Here is an 18508-nt window from a genome sequence, read left to right on the forward strand (position 1 = left end):
CGTGTTACTCCAGGTTGCCTGAGTGCCAAGCTAATGCACCAGCCTAAACCCAAGACTGTCAGCTGCACCAAACCAAAGGAGGTGTCATCTGCCTCGCAGATGAACTGAATGAACTCTCAACTCTTTAGAAAACGACACTCAAGTTCATTGTTATTCTAAGGATGCTCAGTACCTATGGCATTAGTTACAATGCCTACCTAACCTTTATTTTTCTTTCAGATACCAAAAGCACCTTTCTTCAGCGACTGGGGTTCCTCTCGCAAGTAAACAGTGTACTACTGTACTTTAAGTCGACAAAGGACATATTTAGGAACACTGCCACTGCTCTACCACATGGGCATATACTGAAGATACAAAATATGATGCAGTAGCGGAGCACTCAGTAAGCCTGTCAGAAGCTGTAAATACAAAGGCCCTGAAAGAACTGAGTGCACACAGTGGCAAAACAACCTTTTGAGATCCCAGAAGTCAGAGGGAAAACGAGCAGAGAAGAAAGCAAGTTGTGAGACACCCAGGCAAGTCTTTTTTTTTTTATGCCAGAAAAAGCATTTTTGTGCTGGATTAAATTTAAATTTGTTTTTAAATAAATTAAAACTATCTGTGAGATACGACATGCATGCTTTATGGAAAAGCTTCACCACTAAGCTGGAAAATCCCATGGCTGGAAGATATCAAATCGGTAATTCAGTTTTAAAACCAGTCAGAAGTTCTACTACACTTTTAATATTTTTTCAAAGTTATAAATCTTTTAGCTAAACAAATTGCTTAATGACAGTAGTTATAAAAATTGCATTGTTCAATTAATCTCTGTTAATCTAAGTTGGGAACAGTACACACTACATACATAAGAAAAATTAAATAGTTACAAATGCTTTGCACATCTATTCTCTTTCTTAATCACGACAACTTGAACTCCAGGCACTTTATAAACAAAATGCATTAATTTTCATGTCTTAGTAATGCATGAGCCATATACATTTATTTCTAGCTTCTAAATACTTTTGTTCACTTTCATGAAAGTTCAAAAAATTAAGTTTCTGATACCAGTGCAACACTCAGATCAAATTCAACAATGCAAGTCCCTATCAGTGACTTCTGGAATGCTAGTGTAACATTGATCTTGAAGAAAAAAGCATTTATCTGACAAGCATTTAAGCAGGTGCCAAATAAAAGCTGTTTTCTACTGTTAAAAATTAATGGCTAAACAACAACCAAGTGAGTATAACAAGTCAACTCAAGTTACTGACATCGCTTGGGTTTTAGGTACTTGAAAACCAAATAGCTAGACAGTGACTTTGAAATATTAAGACAGATTCACATAACATATGTGCCCTCTGGAGACGAAACACGTTGTGTCTTTATTCCTAGAGAAAAAGCCTAACAGCAGATTAAAGGCATAAAGAGCGGCCTTATTTTAAGATCACACTTTGAAAATTAAATCACTTGATAGAACGCATAACAAACTACTAACATGTCTTCAGACTGAAGCAGATAACATTTCTTTGAAATATATTGCTCTCCATTTCATCCAGTTTGTATAGTAATGCACACAGCTGTGTTCAGTTGTTCAAATTTAAATGTCGGTCTATTTTTTAAATAAGTCTGATGACATAGCTACATCTTTTTCCTGTTGAGTCATATTTCTAAAACTTCTACATGCATCAATACAAACAAAAGGAAAAGAACATAGTGCTTGATGTATTCATTTTTTTCCTCCTCATTTCAGTGTATTTCATTAAATTTAAAGAACATTTAAAAACAGAAGTTTTAATTTAATTGTATCCTGATCACTGAATCTTAATTCAGGAAGCACACCCTCATTTTGACCTTTTTAGTACATGGACACACAAAACACAGACAGTAATACAACACTTAATGACAGATATTAGCATATCAAAATCCTTAGGTAATGGGGACGAAGTGGATATTTCAAGTGAAGCGGATGTTTATATTTCTTTACACCACAGAAGTGAACCGTGTACTGGATTCTCTGCATAAACTCTCCCCATTTTTATTTTTTTAAAAATATTACCTTGATATTTAAAAGGTGAATGCCAACTTAAGTTTGTGTTTGCGTTCTGCACTGTTCTTTTTATGTATATTCTGCTAATTTTATCACGGTTTTCACATTTCACATACCTGATATATCATAATACCTAGAACAAAATGCTTCAATTGGGTATTGTACAAACAAGAATTATCTCCAGAGCTCCAAGACTCTACAGGAAGGTTAACAACAAGTTCTAGCATTTCAAACTAGAATATTGTTTCTAAGCCACAGTCGCATAGAAAAAGTCTAGTATTTCCATTATACAATATACAAATGTCTACTCAGTTGACAGGCATTATGAACTAGTAGGTAGATTAGAAATGGGAAGTCAGGAGAAGTAACGAGGTTTTTATGGCAAGGATTTTTTTTCCCCAATTGGAAAAATACTGCAAAAATTAACAACAAAAAACAATTATGTTAGGATGTCCTTTAAAAGGACGTTGCCCAATAATGTTTCATTATAAAGCCCAAATGGAGGACCCTAAATTTATAAACAAGGCAGCTAAAGTCCAGTTTTCAGTTGACCATGTATTCTCACACATTTTTCCATGGCAGCATTAGCATCACCATGAGAGTACAACTAACCGATATAAGAAAGTTACTAGCCTAAAAGCCATCCACTTCAAGCTCATATAGTGCTAGTGCCAGAGCAAAGGACAGGACAGGACAGGAGGCTGAGACCATCAAATCCTGAATTTCAAGCAACCGTGGAAGTGCTCCTTCAACAAAGCATTACAAGACTGAAATAAAAAATCTTCATTGCTGTCTGAAAATCATACTGTATAAAGTATGTTACAGTCTTTTAGACTAAATGCAGACACAGGAACACCACTACCTATAAAACAGAAATAACTTGAAACCTGAATAAAAAAATCAAACACTACTACAAACATGTAGAAATTTTACCTACTGCATAATGCATCACGAATATACCAGATTAATTACTTTAGAATACTAAGACAATACAGCAACTTAATTCTTACAGTACCTCCGATTTACTTGCATCTCAAGTTGTTGTATTTTTTCCAAAAGCCCTTTTTCAGCAGCTTCTCTCTGTAATTCAAACTCTTTACAAGCAGTTTGCACTGCATCCTCTTTTTCAGAACTGAGCTTCTGAATGAGCAACTGCCTGTCTTGCTCTTGGTTAGATACTAACAGTTCTTTCTCTTCCTTAAGCTTATGGATAATAGCTTCATATTTTTCCTGCTGCTCACAGAGTGCCATTTTTTCTGTTTTTTCCTTTTCTAAGGCATTCACTTCCAACTCTAACTTACTTTGTAGTTCTGTTATTTGCTCTGAAAGTCTTTTTTCTGCTTCACAAGTTTTTTGATGCAGAACTGTTACTTTGTTTAGTTCAGTTCTAAGCAAATTTGATTCTTCTTCATATCTGTCTACCAGCTCAGAAATGCACTGATCTTTCTCAATTGTCATTAGAGTTCTCAGTTCTGACAAGCCCACTTGATATTCATCACTGCTGATTTGTATCTTACTGTTTAATTTATCAATCTCTTTTTTTAAGCTTTCAGTTTCCTTATCAATCTGAGATTTTAAGGTCTCTTGTTGCTGGTTCCTGTTTTCTTCCAAGAGAAGCTTCATTTCATCAGTTTCCGCTTCTTTCAGGGCAAGTTCAACTTCTAATTTGCACCTCAAATCAGACAGATCTGAAACTTTCAGTTTTAGTTCTTCTACCTGTTGTTGTTTCTCTTGTACAACTGCTGCATGAGATTCCTGCATTTGTTCAAGTCTATGCTGGTTCTCTTTTTTTAATTTATCTAAACAGTCCTTGTGCTCAGCTAGCACTTTCTCAAATTCCTGTAAATGTCTAGCTTGTAGGTTGTTTTCCAGTTCTTTTAAGTGACTTTGTTCTGAACTCTGCATTTCTGCCCTCAGGAGTTGTAGTTTTTCATCATTTTCGATATGAAGTTTTTTCAAGTCTTCAAGAGCTATCTCACGTGACTGTCTCAGTTTCTTAATTTCACAAATTTGTGTCTCCATTTGGCATTCTAATTCATGTAATTTCTGATCTTTTTCATTCTGAAGGCAAACTACAGCTTCTTTTTCATTTTTCACCATTGCAAATTCATTGTTTTTATTCTGAAGTACTTCCTCAAGGCCTAACAAGTCACCTTTTAACTTTGTAATCTTTTTTTGGCTTTCTTCACCATCCTCCAGTAATTTATTAATTTTAGTTTCATATTCACTTTTCAAAGACTGTAGTTCTTTTTGATGTTTATCTTTTAGTGTTTTTTCAAGTGAAAGTTTTACCTTCTCAATAGTATTTACTATTTCTAATGAAGTGCATTTTAAAGAATTAGAAAAGTCACACTGTTCTCTTTGTACAAGTGTTCTAAAGTGGCAAAGATCTTCTTTTATACTTCTTAAATGTACCTTTGAATCTTGAGCAATAACCCTACACTTCTCCATGCAAACACTGAGAGGTGCATTTTCTACTGAAACGTCCTTTACACAAGAATTTGTGTCTTGCATGCGTCTACTGTCTATTGCATTGATAACTGAAGAATAAAGAGATTCCACCATCATTTCAGGACTTTGTGGATCACTTATTACATTAGGAGATACTGGATTTTCTTCTATTACAAATTCATTTACCGCTGACATAAAGTCAGATTCTGGACTTTCTGCTAATGAATCCAAGTCTAACGATCCTTGTTTAAGAGCTTGCTCCAGGTTCGGGTGGGCAATAGTTTCAAAATCAAATGTATGAGCATCAATGCTGTCTGGTGACAATTCCTCTAACGGAGCTGGGGGACACACAGGAGGACACAGGGGACCCTGAAGACTGAGCGATGGAGGAGTTTTTGAAGAGGTAGCAACTGTGGTTCCTGTTGTACTTTCCATCCTTGGTGTAGCAGCAGATTGTGGCGATGCTTGACTATTGGAGGCCTAGAATATAAAGAACACAAAAAAGTATTTAAAGAGATTAGCAGAAGTGTTGACAAGTATTTTTGATTGATCAATAATTACCAGGAAAAACTAGAATGAAGAAGTCAGCCTTATCTGTAAGGATCCAAAATAACTAAGACTGCAATTTAACTAAAAATTACAGAAATTGCAAGTGATACTTCTTAAAAAATTTGAAAATTGCTCAAACAAATATTAAATGTCCACCTATATAGAAATCCTACATAAATCACATACAATTGTGTTTGAAAAGTCTGAAACAATTTTGGATGAAAAAAATGAAGGAACTGGTCAGAAACAGACACCCTTTGTTTTCCAACAATCTGTTGAAATTGTTTTTCCTTAATAATTTTAAGATATTTTTATTTTATTCTTGCTAATACTGCCGTTAAAATTTAGTTTAATTCAGATACTATTAATGAATATTAAATTAAAAAGATTTACACAAACTTTACCAAGACAAAATGTTGTCTTCTAACGTAAGTATCAAAAACATGCAATGAGAATTGTTCTGCTTCTGAGATCAGTAAGTGCAAGCGTAAAAGACTACTAATATAATAACGTGCACCTTCGTATTAAAGGCAAAATTCTTACTTTTCACAAGTCAGGACATTATGGTTGGAGTGGATTTATTTCCCCATGTTGCTTCCAACACCAACGTTTGTCATTTTGCCTAGAGACGCCGGATAGCACTAAACCTGATTCTGTAACTCCAAACAACTCAGTCTTCAACTGAAAGGCTAAGGATTAGAATACCTCTCCACAATCACCCCTGAATAACAGCAGTTTGTAACCCAGCACAAATATTATGCAAGCTTCTTCACCATTGTGGAATTATTTCCGAAAAAACTCTGATCACAGTGCTTTTGATATTTAAAAGGCTAAAAATTACCTCACATCAATTTTCCAATTAATTGAGATTAGATAACATGTTTAAATCTCATCACTATTACCTCTTGTTCAGCACTATGAGAATTATAAAGCAAGAGTTCAAATTCTGCAAACTCTACTGTGAAGTATAAGTTCATGTACAGTGTTTGAAAAATCTGAAGCAATTTCAAAGACAGGTGCTACAGTACATTTCAGAAGTGTAAATGCTTTTCTATACTGCCATGGAAAATATACTTTAAGTGAATTCAGTTGAAGGACATCTTTCAGAATGATGCTCAGTTCCAAAAAGCTAACAACCTCCTCCAGCTAATGATCCTGTGCACGCCTCGTTTCCAAAATATACCTGCTGTCACCATGCATTTAAATAGTGTGTCTAGTCTTCTCTAGTATATTAATTTTTACTGAAGAAACTTTTGTTATCTGTTTAACTCAGCTACTTAAATGACATGACTTAGTAGAGCAGGGAAATAAATGGTCAGCAACAGAACCCCAAAACCAGACAAAAGTGGCAGACACCAGACTGCTGTTGCATAAATACCTATTTTTTTTTTGTTTGTTTGTTTTCTCAATCTTTTTACAAATAGCTGCTACCCAAAAAGGGACCTTATCCTTCTCTGTATTAGGTATATGTTTTCTTCATGGAGATGTAACATGACTAATATGAGTAAGAAATGAATACTAAACTAAGATTTAGGAATAACTTATTTCCAGTTGTGACACTCACCCAAACAGCAGACTTGCATGTATACCTTACCTCCATTAGCCTTTTCATTTCTATGAAAGTAAATCATACAATGATTTTTAAATTTGATGATCAAAACCCACTGCAAAAAGCTTTATATTATTCATTCAAAATACTGTCTTTAGCCATCAAAAATGAATACAGGACACAAGAGACAAAAAACATAAATGGAACCATTCCTTTTTTAAAAATACTGTCAGTCCAGATTTCAACACGTTACCCTTGTGATTAATTTCAGCTTGCTGTATATCTAAGAAAATTGAGAAAAAGAAATGTTGAAAGATACTCTATATGTTGATAAATGCCTGGACTCAAACCACATGCTTTAACTGACAAGCATTTAATATTGATAAACCAGAGCTTTAACAGTAATAAAAGCTAGCATCACAGATGTAAACAAGCACATAAAAAAATGACTTTGAAGACTGAATATTAGAAAACCCTACAGAAAGCTACATGCCTTTGCAAAAGATGGTATCAATTTTTGGCACTCCTGGGGGATCATACTAGAAGGTGTAGAGTAAGAATACAGCATAAAGAAGAGGAAAATAAACCACAACTTTTCACTGCGTAGAGAAATACTCTGAAGTGAACTTGATTTTTTTTTTTATGCAGTTCTGAGGGAAACTGAAACAAGGCTGTAACAAATACGATGTCTTTGCAGTGGCTGCTGTGAACTAGGGTGGAACTCTGGTTGAATTACTAGATTATTTCCTAGTGAAGAGTAGAGCCTCACATTTTGAGGAACTAAAACTAGACAGAAGACTTTGTTTAATGCTGCTTATTTCCCTGAAAACTTGATGTCCGCTATGTAGTCCATTTACAAAGTATACGCAGTAATGCATGCATATGTCATATGCTGTAATTTCTGTGACAACAAAGAAAAAGTCCAGAGCAAACAAGAAAAACTAGAGATCGGAAGTAATTTTAATGCTCTGAGGTGTTACTGGATTACATGCCTTGTTCTAGTTATATCAGTAGATAAAATCATAGGCAAGGAATTGTGCAACTCTTTGAAGGATTATAAACAGCGATGGATTTTGAACTCAACTAGAACAAACGATAGATACCTAATATACCTAATCTCATTTGAAAAGCCTTCTCTTACATTAGGACCTTTTAACACCACAGGATTGCACATGTTAATTACCTACTAACCATGGAGAAGACACCTTAATCCTCTTACCTCACTCCTATGGACATCTTAACTTTCTCCTAGGTATCTTTAACCCAATCACTAATCAGATTGAACTTTGTATTATAGAAATGAAAGAGACATCAATCTGTGTGAGACCATTAAATGAAACAGAAAGAGCAGTAAGCATTGCAAAGAAAAACACATTTCAAAATAGCAACAAATTAAACAAAACCAAACAACATTCTTTAAATACTTTGATGTAATACTAAAAAAAAGAAACCTCAGATAAAGATGCATACTATCCATGTCATCAAAGCTGGACTGATAAGAATTAATGGGACACTTAAAATATATATTACTAGCATCCCCGATCAGTTACTGGATTCCCTCTGACTTGCTCTTTGTTCACTTAGCTGCAGACAGATTTCCTCTTCTGCCTAAAGCAGCTATCAAAAGACGATCCTCCTGCATCAACCACAGAAGCTGAACTCCTGCCTGACGCAGAAAAAGCTGAACTGCTGCACTATCAGTAAGCCTGGAAAACTATCACAGTCCAACTTGAAGAACCAGGCTTCTGCTGCTACCTGTGTGGAAATGGAGGCTGGGGTCAAGTGGGCCTCCTAGGGCAAATACTATATGGGCTACATGAGCGACATTCAGAGTCTGCACAATCATCAACATCCTGGAAAGATATCTCACAGTTCACAAACCATGAAAAATAGTAATATTCAGGATTATTATTAAATATGTATTTATCCTGCAAATTATATTGTGTAAATTCACAGAATGACAGAATGGGCAGGGTTGGAAGGGACCTCTGAAGATCATCTAGTCCAACGCCCCTGCTGAGCAGGATCACCTAGAGGATGTTGTGCAGGATGGCATCCAGGTGGGTTTTGAATATCTCCAGAGGAGACTCCACCACCTCTCTGGGTAGCCTGTCCCAGTGCTCTGTCACCCTCACAGTAAAGAAGCGCCCCCTCGTAATCAGCAGGAACTTCCTGTGCTTCAGTCTGTGCCCATTGCCTCTCATCCTGTTGCTGGGCAAAACTGAAAAGAGACCAGCTCCACCCGCTTGACACGCTCCCCTCAGATATTTATATACATTAATGAGGTCTGCCCTCAGTCTTCTCTTTTCCAGGCTAAACAGGCCCAGTTCTTTGAGCCTGTCCTCGTACGACAGGTGTTCCAGTCCTCTAATCATCTTTGTATCCCTCTTCTGGACTCGCTCCAGCAGTTCTATATCCCTCTTGTACTGGGGAGCCCAGAACTGGACACAATGCTCCAGGTGTGGCCTCACCATGGCTGAGTAGAGGGAGAGGATCACCTCCCTTGGCCTGCTGGCAACACTCTTCAAAATGCAGCCCAAGATACCACTGGCCTTCTTGGCCACAAGGGCACATTGCTGGCTCATGGTTAGAAATACCTAGCAATACTGACGATAAGAGGTCACTTTCATATTATCTCAATCATTTTAAATAAAAACAAAAGAGCATATGCAAAGAGGGATGTAGATCTGTTAGAGCAGGTCCAGAGGAGGGCCATGAGGATGATCAGAGGGCTGAAGCACCTCTGAAGAAAGGCTGAGAGAGCTGAGGATGTTCAGCCTACAGAAGAGAAGGCTCTGGGGTGACCGCACTGAGACCTTTCACTACTTAAAGGGGGGTTTCAGTACTTAAAGAGGATTTATAAAAAAGATGGAGAGCAACTTTTTGCTCGGGCCGATAATGATTGGACAAAGGGAAACGGTTTTAAACTAGAAGAGGGGAGATTTAGATTAGAGGTTAGAAGGAAATTCTTCATTCAGAGGGTGGTGAGGCACTTAGAACAGGTTGCCAAGAGAAGCTGTGGATGCCGCATCTCTGAAGATATTCAAGACTGGGTTGGATGGGGCCCAGGGCAACCTGATCTAGTGGGTGGCATCCCTGCCCATGGCAGGTGGGTTGGAACTAGATGATCTTTAAGGTCCTTTCCAACCCAAGCCTTTCTTTGATTATATGTTCTATGATTTAAAGCAAAACAAAAAATACTGCTAGAAGATTTGCAAAACGAAGTGACAAAGAGAAAGGGCCCAATCTTCTATCAGGTGATAACAAGAACACTGACAAAGAAAAATCTCTTCAGACCTATTTGCTTCAGTTAAAAAGATGTTCAAATGAATCACTGAAATGACATACAGAGATGGGCATTTTCAAGATGACATCATGAGTTGCCCAACTCTGTGTAATTTAATTTACTTAAAGGGAAGAGAGAATTATCCAAATCTGTCTAGGCATTTCACATTTTTGAGTCAGCCAAGAATCCAAACCGATCAAAGAACAGCAAAAAAAAAGTGGATAGAACATTCTCCTGATTTGGCAAGCATTTTTTGTAAAGCCTGATACAGATACGAATTTCTCAGATAAACAAGTCTGAACCAATATTTAGGTGGACTTTCAGAGCAATAGAAACCATCCCTTCTATGACCAAGTAACCAACCTGGTAGATAAGGGAAAGCCTGTTGACGTAGTCTACCTAGACTTCAGCAAGGCCTTTGACACGGTCCCACAGTATGCTCCGGGAGAAGCTGGCAGCCCGTGGCATGGACAGGTGCACACTTTCCTCGGTTAGAAACTGTCTGGACAGCCGGGCCCAGAGAGTGGTGGTGAATGGAGTGAAATCCAGCTGGCAACCGGTCACCAGTGGTGTTCCCCAGGGGTTGGTGTTGGGGCCCATCCTCTTTAATATCTTTATTGTTGACTTGGATGAGGGAATTGAGTGCACCCTCAGTAAATTTGCAGACGACACCAAGTTGGGAGGAAGTATCGGGCTGCCGGAGCAGGTAGGAAGGCCCTGCAAAGGGACCTGGACAGGATGGATGGATGGGCAGAGGACAATGGGATGAAGTTCAACATGGCTAAGTGCCAGGTCCTGCACTTTGGCCACAACAATCCCATGCAGCACTACGGCTTGAGCCAGAATGGCTTGAAAGCTCTGCAGAGGAAAAGGATCTGGGGGTACTGACTGATGCTCGCTTGAACACGAGCACCTTGGCCCAGGTGGCCAAGAAGGTCAATGGCATCCTGGCTTGTATCAGGAGTAGCGTAGCCTGCATGCCCAGGGAGGTGATCATCCCCTTGTACTCTGCTCTGGTGAGGCCGCACCTCAAGCACTGTGTACAGTTTTGGGCCCCTCACTACAAGACGGACATTGAGGCCCTGGAATGTGTCCGGAGAAGGGCTATGACAATGGTGAAGGGCCTGGAACACAAGTGCTATGAAGAGCAGCTGAGGGAATTGTGGTTGTTTAGTCTGGAGAAGAGGAGGCTCAGGGGAGACCTCATTGCTCTCTACAACTACCTGAAAGGAAGTTGTGGGGAGCTGGGGGTTGGCCTCTTCTCACATGTAACTAGTGATAGGACTAGAGGGAATGGCCTCAAGTTGTGCCAGGGAAGGTTCAGATTGGAAATTAGGAGACATTTCTTCTCAGGAGTAGTAGTCAGGCATTGGAATGGGTTGCCCAGAGAGGTGGTAGAGTCACCATCCCTGGGGGTGTTTAAGGAAAGGTTGGACATGGTGCTTAGGGACATGGTTTAGCGGGACAGTTGGATCAGATATCTTAGAGGTCTTTTCCAACCTTAACAATTCTATGATTCTATGATCAAGACTGAACAAGGCACCCTTCCTGTTTCTTGTTCTACTGTTATGTATATTTTGGATTAAAAGTTACTCTTTTGATTTATTTCACACTATCCTGACACTGCAAGCTTCAGTGATATTAAGAATTCCCTAGAACCCGTCACTGCCTTGGTTTCTTACAAGATAAATTTCAGTATGCTCCAAGATGGGGGTGGACTTCTACATACCATAGCGTGGCATGGTAGAAGAGTATATTCAGAAAAATCCCAGACTTCACAGAAGTTACACTACTCCCAGCCATCCCATTGTCTAATACAGCAATCGGGCCCTAACTCTCTTGTTCATAATGGCTGTTCATAAAGAAAGCAACTTTCATAAAGAGAAAAGAGCTAAGTTGACAAATAGCACGGCATTTTTATATTTCGGAACAAAGAATAGCCCAGATCTCATTTTATACAAAGACTTCCAGTAAATATCTTGTTCAAGTTTCAAAGGAGTAAAAAGACAGAGGACTTCATGCATGTAGTTTAAGCAGGAATTTTCTAATTCAAAATTGAACATACACATGATCTTGAGGATAAAACAGTAACAACCTATTTGAAGAGTATACCTCAAATTTCAGTGGAACTAGGACATGCTCAGTACAAAGACAGTTACAAAAATTGCTTCTAGTCAGCATCAAAATGTATCTGAACATTCATACTGTAGATAGCATGGAGTCCTGCAAAAATTCTATACTATAACTACTAGAGAAGCCCACTCTGAAGCAGTCAACTTTAAGCTATGTTTGAACTTTTGCTTGAAGTCAACAGGACAGGTTACAGTCACAAGCTACATAGACTCCATTTGGCATACTATGAAAGAGGCAGAATGTGTAGAATCAAAAGTGATTGACAGGAATAGAGTTTCTAGGGCAAAGTATCTGCTGAACAGTAGAGTGAAATGAAGAAGAAATTTTTCCCATCTATTTCTTCTATACTCAAAGAACTGCACAAATTACTTCCCTTCCCCAAGAAACAGGACTGCAACAAAAGGAGTAGATGACACACCAATATGCAGATTAATGTGAACAATCAATCAAGGTCCTGAATTCTCCCTTACCCGTTTGTGGCAGAAAGACTTAAAAAAAAAAAAAAAAAAATCAATGCAAGTACCTAGAGGGAGAACAAACTAAAATACAAGCTAAAGCAACATAGGCAAAATATATACACTGCACACACAGAAACTCACAAAGGCAGAAAAATATTTAGAATCATTCTATTAGACTCTCTAATTTATTTTCCTAATTTTAAAAATTCTGTAAAATATAAACATCTGATAAACGTTTAATATCTTTAGACTGCTTTCTAAATAGGCTCATTTTACTCATCAGAAAAGAAACAATTACTATGCAGTTGTGAGATAACCTAATCTTCATGTCTGGAACAACAAAGTTTTTTTCAGTTAAAACACTATTATGAAGATACACAACTCTTCCAATATTCTATTTTCTTGGTAAAAAAAAGCACATACCTTTTGTTCATTCAGCAGGTCTGTAATGGTTTGTGACATTTCATCCAAACTTTGTGCTGCTTTTACCAGGTTATGTAGAGCACGTACATGCTGGTGAAGAGGTTCGAAGTCGCAAAGTATGGGAACCCTTAAAAACAGTACAAGATTAACTTTTTTCCCCTTATTGTTACATTTAATATTCAAATATATTAAAGTGTTATATAGATATTCCAATAATGCTAAGCTTCCCTCTGTATAAAGTTTATATTTTCTTCGTTTCATCTATTTTACATGGAAAATCCACAAAAACACCTGGTATTTATGCTTTAAAATAAGAACTCAAGAGCTCTTAAGGACTAAATAATAATAAACACAGTAATGGGGAAGTAATATATCAGAGTCTTTCCTTCTGAGAAAAAGATTTACCACTAGTACCTAGAGTTACAACAACACTAACAGAAGAGAATTGATGATGATTAGATTTTTAATTAAAGCACTTATGACTCGATTATTCTCTTGGATTTTCTCCAATCCAGCTCTTCCTTTGAAGCAACAATTAATTCTCAATTATGCTTTCTCAATGATAAGTAGCCTAAATTAAAAGGCTGAATAATGTGTTGTGATCATATTGCAAGTTTTGCACTGTAAGATTTCAATTGCAAGTTTCCTAAACCTCCAGAAAAGTAATATTTATTCCATTTTTCTCGAGAGCCTGTACTTCCAGAATATTTGTCTGGAATTACTCCACTGAAGTCATGAAGCTGAACTTAATTTAGACTAACAACATAATAAAAGCAGATTATATTTCACTGTATTTTGCATTCTCTAATCAAAATATTATATACTAGATAATAGTATATATACTAGAAACGTCATTTTAATTATGCAGCTCAGGGTGATGATAGGTAAGGATTCCGTGCTAAGTTTCAGCTTGCTAGTTTGCTGATTGTTTTCTTTTTAGATGTTAAATGAAAATACCAGACAAAGCACTGCTCTGAAGTTTGTTCTGAAGCTCAGAGTGTACCAACATTAGGGGCAACTCAGCCCACTCAAGTTACAAGTCCTCCACTGTCATCAAAATCGCCAAACGTAAACACGGAACAGAGTGAACATGACATAATTCCACCTCTATTGCCATCAAGTGGAAAGCTCTATCATTACATCAGTAACCCACAACAGTTTAGTTACTGATGATTTCCCGACAACAGAAAAACAAAATTCTTCCTGAACTCAGTCTGAACTTCCTATGAAGGTTGTAAAATTCACAGTAAATATCAGCAATACATATCATGATAGTTTGCATTTTATCTCCACAGTGACTGAGATGCAAACTTAACATAAGGAAATTAGAATGGTTTATCAGTTGCATTGCAATCTATGGCAAATTCACTCTGAAGCAAACTAAACTCACTATACTTATTGTTAATGTCAGTAGCCATAGCACCAGGAGGATTTCCAGGACTTCTGAATTAAAAAGAACACCAGTACAACATAAAGGTGAAAAATGCAGTCAATTCAGCTCCTGCACTGTGGACCAATAACACGTTGCAGGTTGGTACTGTTGATGAACCTGACAAATGACAGTGGAGCAACTCCTTTTTATATTATCAATCCTTTGTGGGGTTGTGGCCTTAGAGCTAGAAAAATGAAATTGAGAAAATCTCTAAATACAGCGACGTTTGTTAGAACGGAGAATGCAGATACCTGTAGCATCTGATCACAGTGATACAGATAGACCTCTTCCTAGACAGGACCTTATAGAGGACTTGCTCCTATTTTGTGCTTGCCCAATTTTTACAGGTTTAAGACACATGAATTGAAAGCTCACTAACCATCAGAGCAATGTCCAACATCCTTTACATTTCCATACAGAATACATAGGGCATACGTGTGTTCAGGTCATCTGAGCTTGTATATAAGAATATAAGTAATATATATCTGCACTAAGTCAGCAAAAGAGCATTGCTTACGAATATCAGTTTAACAAAAATATCCTGGTCTGTTCCTTATGCAAAATAAATTGGAGGTGGAAGCACGACAGAAAGGGAAGCTACCTCCATATTGTACAAAGTTTAAAAGGTTTAAAAGTTTAAAGTTTACCTGAGTAATGGCTGTACTTCTGAAGGACAAAATGACTGCAAAAACTGCAAGTCACTTAATGAGATATCTGGAAGCTCACTGTCAAACCTGCGAGGTTTTCGTGTCTGTATTAAGAAGAAATTAGTTTATATTGTTATAAAGGTGATATCAAGATGACTAAGGAATGATTCAAAAAAGGAGCCTAATTCATAATGGAGAAGTTTAACAAACTGATCTCTCAAAAGAACTCGTTATCTTTTTAACGAGACTGTGGCTACACCCTCACCCATACAACCCTAAAAAGTTAATTTACATTTACAGTCATTATCCATAGTGCCTCTGGCATCAGTACTTCCTCCCTATTACCAAGCTTTGTAAACATTAATGATTTAAGTAGTTAAGGGCTAAGAGATGGCACTGAAAATTTACTTATTGTGCTGCTAAACAGATATTTAAGTATCAATCCGGTTCAGTATTTAAAATAATGGAAAAGTAGCATTTTTATTTCTTGCCAGCATCTTTTCAAAAAAATGCTGCAAAAGAGAAGCTGCAAAGGGTAAACAAGGCAAAATAAGATGGCAACATTAGAATCACAGAGATAGATCCTACTTGAATTAACCAGTCTGTGCGAAGTTAAATTTAATAGACAATACTTGATTATAGCTACAATTTTTCACCATCATGTTATCAACCAATGAAGAGATGAAAACTCTGTTCCACTCATCTAGTAATTACAGGAAAACACGAAAACCTTTTACTTGCTTTTGCAGCATGGTTAATTTTATGGCTGTATTATTCAAAATATTGGATTAGATAGGCAAATTATCCCTCCTGGCCTCTGCTTTCCGATCAACAGCTTTTTTTTATTCAATTCCAGAGGCTCCTTCTTAAAACGGAGTATCAAACTGACATTTCCTCTCCCACCGCAACGCAAATTAGGAACCAGTGTTAATACAGGTCACTTTAAATAGCAAAAAATACTAGTTTCTGGTTGTTTCTTTTGTGTCAGCAATGTGACAGGCACACAGCATGAATTAAGCCTAGTTTAATTTACAGAAGTACTGTTTACAAACATGAAAGAAACAAAGATGCTGAGTACATACACAAAATGATGGAGGCCAGGAATCAAGTCCTCTGAACAAGCGATTCCTTAGAAAAGACTTCCCTGGGCAAAGAAAAAAAGTGGTTATTTAAAAGAAATAAATGCAACATACAAACAACGCCCCAAGAGAAACACTTTAACAACTGAACCAAATTTGAAGGTATTACCAACTATGCTATTTCTTAACAGAAAGTGGAACTTTTTGCATGGAATTTCATGCAAAACCCACCACAAAAAATACAACTTTGCACTCCATTTGAGATTGTTCCCTTAGTGCTTATCTCTTAAAATCCTCAAGTCGTTTTTCAAATTCTTCTTCGCAATCTTGCAAATCTCCTTTCCAAAATTTTGATAACCTTTTACTCAATTTTCTTATTTTAGTAGTTCATTTAGAACATAGGATGCAGATTTAGTAGAAAAAATCCAGTTTCTCCGATTTATTTTTTTTACTCAAACTTCATTTTTTTTTTTTTAAACCTCTGGTCAAGTGTTATACACGTGCAACTTTAGTTTTTGTCTTTCCTGAAGAAATACCGATGAAGCTGTACCAATACCCAAATATTCGGTAATGGTTTCACAAGTGTTATTTAATGGAATAGTAAAGCTTGTAGAACATGTTCAAGAAGAAACTCCATTCAAGTGTAGTAATTAGGAATTTTTTTTCTTTCAGAAGCATTAAACTAATTAGAACTTTCACAGTATTTTGGATAAACTATATGAAATAGATTAAATCATAACATGACTTAGTAGCAAAATTTGTTCATAATAGGACCTCCTGGCACACCGTATGTTCTCTATTTAAGGGACAAAAAACAACGTGCAGGTATTTAAATTATAACATAATGAAAATATTTTAACTACCTTTAAAGACAAAAGTCATACTAAACCATAGCTCTGATTTCACAGAAGAGAAAGTACTTACTGAACAGTTTACCAAAAGATTCTCTTTTTGCTCTTTCAGCTTCATATAGGTGTTTCCCATCTTTTATTAAAGCACCCGCCCACTGCAGAAAGAAAAATGCATAGTTAGTAGTTAATTTATACATTGACAAACTGTCAAGACCAAACCTTTGTATTTACTTACCTCCCTGTAGTGTTTTATGAACATTTTTCTCCTTACAACCTCAACGACAGCTAGACAGTACATTTGAGGAACAGTGCTGAGAGCCTCTACAACCTTGACCCTTTCTAGAAGCTCTGTTACAAGACGAAGCAAAGCTTGCAGTTTCTCTCCATCTTGGTCAGCATGAAGCATTACAAAACAACACCACCTACAAAAGCAGGTTACACTTTAGAAGACAGCAACTTAGTCATCTCTTCTGCATTTTAATTTATCCAAAATTAGCAACATCTTTGGATCAGCTAAACAATATTATTTTACACAGGTCAACAACAGGCCATCTGGAAGTACCACGTAATTCAGAATTCAGCAGTTGTCTTCTCTATTAACTTCTCAGTGTAAAAAATCCACATAAACGTTCAAATTAACACTCACCAACATTGAAGTTAAGGTATTGTTTTTGGTAAGTAATACTCTTAGCATACATAACCTTAAAATAATAATGTAATTTTCTCTAGAAGAATTTACAAAGAAGTTGGTACATCCAGAGCAAAGACGACACTAGTCTTTGTTCATAAATCTTAAAAATATGGAAAAGCATTAGCCAGAAATATCAGGGGTGGGGATACCGTCAAAGAGAAGATCGAAAGACTGCCTAGGAAGTTCACACCATCTACTTGCTCACTACAAATAACTGCCCTGCTAACATACAAATTTTCATTTTATGTAACCACACGTCCAATTATCTTATTGAAAATATACATGTGTATTCCTTGGTCAATATAGCAATTTCAAACACAGACACCAAAATAATTAAATCACAGCTTAACTACCAAAAAGGTGATAACCTGGTGTCTCAGTGGAAACATTACAGCAACTTTTCCAAAGAAGTCATAGCACCCCTGCAGTAACAAAAAATCTTTTTGTTGACAGAAGTGAAGTAAAAGTGACAAATACAATGAAGTCAACATTAAACTAGGAGAAACATATACTAACAGAGAAGACAAACATACACTTTTAACTTTCTCACAGTAATGAGTAGCAACAAATAAACAGAGAGCATTACACAAAGCCAACAAGTGGCCAGTTCAAGCACAAAGGAAGGACTTTTTCCACAAAAGAGTTGCAGGGCTGAACTTACAAAAGCCAGGAAGAGTTTGTGGATTCAAAAGAAGTAGTTAAAGTAATTAACCAGCAGTTAAACCCAGAAGAACTACTTCTATACGTAAATATTCTTAGAGGAAAATATGTATTTTCCTCATTCCTGTTACAGTCATTTGCTACTAGCTGCTGCTAAAGACAATCTAGAACCACCTTTGGTTTGACATACAAAAGTTGTGTTTTTTTTTTTTTTTTAAATCTATGCTTTATTCTTCTCAAGATCTATCCTCCTTGCATTCATTCTCTGTGCCTCAC

The 18508-nt window shown here is 36.8% G+C and overlaps 1 protein-coding gene across 5 annotated transcripts in view; it reads right to left on the reverse strand.

Annotated features, from left to right (window-relative positions):
- RB1CC1 (RB1 inducible coiled-coil 1) overlaps positions 1–18508 on the reverse strand; it is an 81099-nt gene that overhangs the window by 16401 nt on the left and 46190 nt on the right. For all 5 annotated transcript variants that reach the window (XM_050708893.1, XM_035553191.2, XM_035553193.2 and 2 more), the window contains exons 10-15: positions 17117–17303; positions 16955–17036; positions 16034–16095; positions 14952–15055; positions 12873–12999; positions 3039–4954 (exon numbers count right to left, since the gene is read on the reverse strand). In XM_050708893.1, coding sequence (XP_050564850.1) covers positions 3039–4954; positions 12873–12999; positions 14952–15055; positions 16034–16095; positions 16955–17036; positions 17117–17303 — 2478 coding nt within the window. The remainder of the gene's footprint in view (positions 1–3038; positions 4955–12872; positions 13000–14951; positions 15056–16033; positions 16096–16954; positions 17037–17116; positions 17304–18508) is intronic.

This window comes from Cygnus atratus, chromosome 2, assembly GCF_013377495.2.
Source record: "Cygnus atratus isolate AKBS03 ecotype Queensland, Australia chromosome 2, CAtr_DNAZoo_HiC_assembly, whole genome shotgun sequence".
Lineage (NCBI taxonomy): Eukaryota > Metazoa > Chordata > Aves > Anseriformes > Anatidae > Cygnus > Cygnus atratus.